This window comes from Lytechinus pictus, chromosome 16 (assembly GCF_037042905.1).
Source record: "Lytechinus pictus isolate F3 Inbred chromosome 16, Lp3.0, whole genome shotgun sequence".
Taxonomy (NCBI): domain Eukaryota; kingdom Metazoa; phylum Echinodermata; class Echinoidea; order Temnopleuroida; family Toxopneustidae; genus Lytechinus; species Lytechinus pictus.
In genome coordinates this window covers 7,951,567-7,959,408 of record NC_087260.1, presented here as the reverse complement: position 1 = coordinate 7,959,408, position 7,842 = coordinate 7,951,567, and the positions used below count along the sequence as shown (strand labels likewise).

Genomic DNA, 7,842 nt, shown 5'->3' with positions numbered 1-7,842 from the left:
TCATCATCACCATCACCATCATCACCATCACCATCATCATCATCATCATCATCATCATCACATCATCATTATCATCATCGTCTTCATCATCATCATCACAATCATCATCATCTTCATTATCGTCACTATCATCATCATCACCAGCACCATCATCGCCACCCTTGCTGCCATAAAAGTCTTTGACCTCATCATCATCAACACCATATTCATCTCCATCTTATCCATTTTTGCTTAATTCGTTGAAGAGGTAATAAATACCATTCTTTTAGCTGATCATTTTCAGTACCATACAATCATTTTTGTCTCGCCCACCAGAGGTGAAGGGATCCAAATGTCGTCCGTCTGTCCGTCACAAACATTATGACACATAACTCCGCAACCGTAAGTCACTTTTCAACCAAACTTGGATGATGTACTTCGGGGACCTGCATGTTATGCTGCAGTCAGAGATCACATGGTAAGGTCAAAGGTCATTTTAAGGTCAACATTAAAGTTTACATGCAACAAATGTTATTCCATCCCAATTATTTCAAAATGAACTCTTGATACAATTTGCGTGCCCTTGCAAATCGTGATATTTCTGGTCATTTTCACAAGTGGGCGAGACACAACATCGCTTATGCCTTGTTTCTTCCTTAGTATCATCATGAATAGTATTTTTTTTTCCTAAAAGAAAACCCCAAGAAAACGAATATCCTGAAGCAAACACAAATGATATTTATCTGTTTCTGAAGTCATGTTTATTCCCTTGACAAGAGTTGATGTACATAACTTCAAATAAACTTACATGCCGTAAAAAGTACAAATAATAACAAACATACAGTGATATAGTTATTAGAGATATAATCTAAACCATTTACATCCATGGGTAGCAAAGAAAACAATTCTAGGATTTTTATATATTCCTTACTTTTACTGGAATTCTTGTATTTGGATTTATGGTTTACCATGTATCTTTCAATATTTCAATGTGAATTTGAAATGACTCCATGATTTTAATACACAATACCTGTAATGAAATCAGAACATTTGGTTTGCAAGCAACAAATTTACTCTGTTGAAAAATTATCTCATACTCCAGAGTGGTCCAGTTGATGGTATCTTCAAAGAAAAACAATTATTTAGACAAGACCATTAATTAGTCTGCAAGCAGACTCATATTTGACACTCTAACCAATAACTATGTCTAGAGAGAAGACTAGACTTCAACCTCTTTGTGGCAAATACAGCCAGCCACGGTACATAGAGAATCTAGTCTAACTGCTTTTAACTCCGCATTATGCAATTTTCATATTCAATGAATTACTTGAATATCTGGGGAAACATCACATTACCATCTTTATTACCACATTTTATTCAAATGTCACTTATCCCTAAATTTCAAGGGAGACCTGGAATGTTATAGGTGTTATTTTAGGACTCAAAACACCGATGATGACAAATTCCAAAACAGGAAAGAGAAATGATTAATTATCAAGTATTTAATTCTTCAACTTACTTCCACCTTTTCCAACTTAAGCATGTTCAGACAATAAAATAAATTATCTCGTTTTCAATGCTCCCATGAATAACATTCATGTGCTGTGAAATCTCACGTATGTGAAAAAAAGTTTTATCTGCAAGTAAGACATACAACAATACTTTATTGATTCTATTTATACAAACATATTAATCTATAGCCAATTATTTGTACATGATAACGACAATTTGAAAATTCAATGCTACAATCTAAAATTTCAAGATGGAGTCTCCCAACATTGTTTGCACATACATAAATTGTTCAAGTTATCCAAGCCAATCCATATTTTATTGTTTGTAGAAATACTCAGAAAATTTGTTTTGTTTTGACCTAGGTCTACAAGGCTCTATCGATTTAATGTTGAATGCCAAACAGGGTAGCAGCAACTCCCAACTTCCCGGTTGTTGAGACGGAAACTCTACCAACTGAGCTAACACAGAGGTTATACATCCTATTTTCATCTTGTTGTATTTTCTATGGGGATCCTGAAATTGTTTTGTTTTGTACACAAATTTTCAGATTTTCCTCATTATCTTTCAAATAGCATCTTGCCTCCTTATGAGCACAACATATGTCATGGGAAAATATGATTCACACCACATATGTCGAGGTCAGGGGAGGATAATGTGAAATATGAAAAAAATAAAGGGGAAAATCTGAAAATTTGTGTACTTTCTATGGGATCCTCAAATTGGCAAACGTTGTTGTTGCTAATATCAGGAACAAGTGGGGCAAGAATGTCTAGTCCAAAATGGTGGGGACATCCCTGATGGTAAACAGCAATGGCGTTATCATAGTTCACCTTTTCAGTTTTGAGAGTTGTCCTTTGTTCTTTTTTCCTCCATCCAGTAAAAGATGTTTCCCACTCGAAGATGAAGTTTTAAACCTTTCAGCACATGAAATACTTTTGCAGGACGAGGACTACATACCCTGTTTCATGTAAATTGCCACTCGGTCTACGCCCACTTTGACAAGCGGGTTTTGCCATGATGGTATTAGCCAGTCTTGAGGATTGGACATCTGCTAGAAGACCTAGTGGGTTTAGCCATGACGGTGTTAGCCTACAAACCTTTTTACAAATCTTGATATCCTCAACTGTCTCGGTTCAACTATCTAAATCATGATTGACTTTCAATAAACGCGCAAAATATCAGACAAATTATCCTTTTTTCCCTTGAATATCCCATCAGATTGGAAGCCTTCACATTGGTAAGATGAGATTTGCCATAAGATCTCTGATAGCAGGAAACAAGGTGCACTCAGCTGAAAGAAAAAAAGAGAGAGATATTGGTAACAGTTTGAAATTTTAATGTAAAAAACAAGTTGTGCAAAAAATGGGTCAAGGAATGGTTAAGGATACAAGGACCTGTCAGAATAATAATAACAATAATAATAATAGGCATTTATATAGCGCAATTTATCTAGAAGAAGATCATCTATCATAGGAAAGAAATGCTCATCACATTTATAATGCACTCATGAGTTTCTTTGCAAATAGTTACTAAAGAAAAACACAGAATTCATGGGGAAACAGAATTTGGGCAAAAACCTACAAAATACAAAAGATACAGTACAAAAAAACTTGATAATTAAAGCAAATTCCACTAACACATGACTAAGAATAAGTGAAATATCTGCCAATCAACCTGTTTGCAGTATTTAGCTATTTAGCATGTGTTTGCCTTAAGTTACCTGCATGAAACCTTACAATTTTCTAAGTTTTCACTTTTTACAACTGCTTCATCACTATCTTTGTACATGTCAAGAAAGAATACCGAATGTGTTCTTTAAAAGACAGAAGAACACCCTATTTCACTTCAAATTTTCTTTTTTTGCAGATGTCATCTTTGCAATCTAATTTAAAGGTTTCCACAAAGAAAAATTGCGAAAGCCAATTTCTCCCTTATGTATTTCTTTGTTTTTAGAATTTCTTATGTATTTCTCTGCTTTTTCATCTTTTGTTTCTCATTGTTTTTTTCAATGGAAATTATTACAGACCATTTAACAACTCAATTAAACCCTAAATTAATCAAGCAGACCAATTAGAAGGAAAAATAATCACTTTTTTATGAATTTCATCTCCCATAGACTTTGTACCCCACAGTATAAAAATGAGCCATTTTCGGCATGACATTGCCTCGTAAAAAGTCATGTGACATCGCGATGGTATCCCCGTATGTCACGAATTTGGTCTCAAAAGTTGCGCGAGACTTTAAAGAAAAAAGTCATAAAATTTTGCAGCGCTATCTTTTTGCGTTTCGTAAATATCGCGCGAGGCATCGAGGGGGGGGGGGGGCATCATGGCCCCCCAGTCCTTTTAGGGTTAAGATACTCACGATTGTTGGGGAATTCCGCCCATCTCCTAAGCATGGTGGCAATTGTACCATCGTTCTGACTGGTAGGAACGGAAGGTTTGATGGCCGAGATGTGTTGGGTGGTGTTTGCTTGCATGTCGTACAGCACGGGGACGATGACCGAAGGAGCTTCCTGACCGACCATGGGGGCGTTGTCCTGCCTACGCAGCTGGATCTGCAGGTAAGAACGATAAACAAAGCTTAAACAGTACAACACAATCTAAACCATATGTGACCATCCATCCCCAAAACAGCAGTAAGTCAAACAGAACGAATTTTCATCTTTCCACAATCCATTTTGTTTTTACCTTGTGAGTTTTCACCTACTTGTTTCTGCAGGCTCCTTCAGACTTGCGCTGACTTGCTGTAGATGGAGTCGTATCAGCAGCGCCACAGTGTGAGAATGGGAGTGCATGTCGTAGAAAGTATGTATTGTCTGGCGTCTCGTTTCATGGAATTTGCCTGGTTCTTCTGGATGTGAATGACCTCCCTGGTCCATCTTGTGTATTTATTGTCATATCTAGCTAGGAGTTGGCTCTTATTCCATTTTATACAATAAAAACTTACTACTACGTGCACTCCCGCTCTCACGGACTGCTGATACTACCCCATCTCCGGCGATAATTCTTCAGCGCTAGTCTGAAGAAGCCTGCAGAAACGAGTAGACGAAAGCTCACAAGATTAAAACAAACTATAAAACCTAACTTAAAACCCTACTGCAACCCTAACCCTACATCTTAGACGAAGTTAAGCCAAGAGCAGTTGTCACAGGAGCAAGTGTTGTGTTACCCTCCAATGTGCATACATGAAAAAGTAACCACCTGCAGTGGACAAAGGCATCAAACACTTACAAATAGGAGCATTTTGGTCTTGATGACCACAGCTGGGATGCCGGCCGTGGCAAAGGTCTGTCCTTGGGGCACGGTCAGGCAGAGCTGCATTGACCACTTCAACGACGGGTCTGGCTGGAGCTCCAGATGCATCAGCTGGATCAGGTCCTTGAAGACGCCAGGCATGGCACCCAACATACGGGCAAAGGATGTGATAGCTCTGGGTTTGAACGGTGGGCAGGCAACCTGAGGGGGGGAGGGAGGGGAGAAAATTTATTATCATTCATGATGGCAACAGACTATATCAGATCTTTAAAGACACTAGGCATGCCACCCAATATAAGGGCAAAGGAGGTCATATCGCTGGGTTCGAGCGGTGGGGGGGGGGGCAACCTGAAGAGTGGAGGGATAAGGAATGACTTAACTATGTTGAAAGGTATAATCTATGTCTTCCTGGTGTCATTTGTGGTAACAATTTAGAAATACATGTAAGTTCAAACATAATCCAATAAAATGACCATCCTAGTGTGGTCTTACATTATTTGCCGATGATTCTTGGAGAAATGAAAAAAATAAGCATGGCATTTCGACCAGATGTTGGGTGTTTTTCAAAGCAACAAAAATACACTGTCCCACATGTGCATATCTGTGTTGGTGATCTAAGGTGTGATCATTTTTCAATCTTACATTTCATTTTCACAGAGTTTGATTGATGTAAATGAACTACACCTAATCCTATGATTATATGATGACAATTAATCTTGATTTTAAAGACTTTCTCATGAAGTCAGCATTTTCATGAACTACAGTACAGATACTTGTCTTTAAGGGATGGTCCAGGCTGGAGATATTTATATCTTAATAAATAGAGTAAAATGCTGAAAATTTGAATTTTAAAGATTTGCATTATTCCGGTAAAACAGTTCAGGGCATGTCTTCATAAATATTTATTAGGTGGGCTGATGATGTCATATCCCCACTTGTTCTTTTGTATTTTATTATATGAAATTAGGTTTATTCAAAATTTTTCTATAAAGAACGAAAACAATTGGATTGACAACTGATTAAGTGCATTAGTTTTTTATTGCCGCAACTTATTTCATCATAATGGAGACACATCTTTTACACATGTATGAAAAAATGAAACAATTATGATTTTATGGAATACCATAAGAAAAAGGAAAGTGGGGATATGACATCATCAGCCCACCCAATGAATATTCATGACGATGTGCATATAACCGTTTTCACAAAATATTGATAAACTTTAAAATTCAATAACTTTGTTATTTGTTATCTGATTTCGATGAAATTTTCAGCATTTTGCTCTGTGAATTTGACTCTTTTTATTTAGATATAAATATTTTCAGCCCGGACCATCCCTTTAATATAAGGGTATGGTACAAAGACTACATCGCTCTCACATTCACCTTGTTTTCAAAGTAAAGTTCAATGACCTGTAGTTCCTCCTGACTCCACCGTTCTTTGGCATCTAGAAGAAAGGATTAAAAGAGAACAATCATGGCTTTGATATTATTTCAGTGTGGACATGAAGTTGTTAAAGGCCCGTATTCTGAAGTCAGGTTTAACTTAGACCATGGTCTAACTCTGTGCTAAAATTATGGGAAGCCAAAGGTGTCAAAATTGTTATTAAGTTGTATATTTCTTATGTTTACTGTGCTCTTTCCTGATTCATCGATGGTGAAGACAATTATCTTATTTATACTTCCTAAACAATTATGAATGATTTAAGAGCCAAATGAGCTGAAATATGATATCTCTACTGTTAGTGATTTATGTAACAATTGTATATCCATACTTCAACCACAACTTTAAACCAGAGTTTAATTTAAACCCGACTTCAGAATACAGGCTATAAGAGAATGAAACCCTTGAAACTACATATACTTAAATTCATATTAAAGAGAACAATCAAATAAACATATCTATGAAATTTTGAGAAAGACTAAATAAATAACGAGAGTCATGAGCATTTGAATAGTGAAATCACATTGGCAATGCGAACAAGACCTGTGAAGTCATTAGCCTTTAGCCAAAGCCATGTGTCTGAAATGACGCATATATATCAGAAACCGCGTGACTAGTAAAAAAGACTAATCGCTCAAACCCAGGTTAATGAGCCATCCACTATTATATGACACCTAGATAGGTCCTTGTCATTTGATTGGTTGTTTGATATCGATCATTCAGCCCATTTCACAATGATGTCATCAACCGTGCAATTTTAGACCCATTCATCGTGCAATTTTGGATCCATACGATTTTGTCCATTGCAAACGCGCACTCTGACTGCAGGCACCACTGTTGTATGTACGCGTATAGTGTTCGCGATAATCAACAGATCGAGCTCGCACTGTATGAGCATATTTGCATCGAAATTCACAAATTTCATATGAAAAAGAATATATTTTTAGGTGTCATATAAACCAAATAATGAATGTTCTTTTCATTCGTGCAATGGACAGAATACTTCATTCGATGAAAGATGTAATGAATGATCCATTCAACGAGGCGTAGCCTCTTTCATCTCATGAAGTATTCTGTCCATTGCACTCATAAACATTCATTATTTGTATATTATTATTATTGTTGTTTTATTATATAATTATTACAACTTCTTCTACATTACATGACTCTACCTGGTGTTTGCTTGGCCTGTAGATGGAGCTGCTGCATATGGGCGGGGTTCAACCAAACACGGAATATCAGCGAATCATTCTTGAAATGGAAACCTTGATCACTAGGGGGCAGCAAACTCAGCTAGAAAAAAAAACGAGAAAAAAACCCACAATGATTATTTAAACGTGTTATTTTCATGAAATTTACCGTTCTGTCATTTATATTACTTGAACTCAGTCAACTTAACTCTTTTCAATTCAATTCAATGTAATTCACTGACGTTTGATTTTCATTTGACACGCAGTCACATTACAGTGCACTAGCAATGTGCACTGCCTGCGTCTGTGATGTCGAACCTGAAGTTATAAATTGACCTGTTCGCTGCAACCATCAAGTGTCACACCGTATTGTTAATTCACCGAATTAACAATAACAAAGCTTTGATCTAAAATATATATATTTTAAAAAATCATATGATGATGATGATCCGCAGCATTTA

The 7,842-nt window shown here is 36.6% G+C and overlaps 1 protein-coding gene across 3 annotated transcripts in view; it reads right to left on the bottom strand.

The window, feature by feature from the left end:
- Positions 1-717: 717 nt before the first annotated feature.
- The window catches only part of LOC129279212 (mediator of RNA polymerase II transcription subunit 14-like), a 59,724-nt gene continuing 52,599 nt past the window's right edge, over positions 718-7,842 (bottom strand). The window contains exons 34-39 of one of the 3 annotated variants that reach the window (XR_010296153.1): positions 7,364-7,484; positions 6,134-6,195; positions 4,725-4,949; positions 3,856-4,048; positions 2,216-2,782; positions 718-2,044 (exon numbers count right to left, since the gene is read on the bottom strand). Coding sequence is in view for 1 of the 3 variants with exons in the window: in XM_064111671.1 (XP_063967741.1) it covers positions 2,721-2,782; positions 3,856-4,048; positions 4,725-4,949; positions 6,134-6,195; positions 7,364-7,484 (663 nt within the window). In the remaining 2 variants the exon portion in view is untranslated. Of the gene's footprint in view, positions 2,783-3,855; positions 4,049-4,724; positions 4,950-6,133; positions 6,196-7,363; positions 7,485-7,842 lie in introns of all 3 variants that reach the window. The other 2 variants (XR_010296154.1, XM_064111671.1) reach the window with 2 other exon arrangements.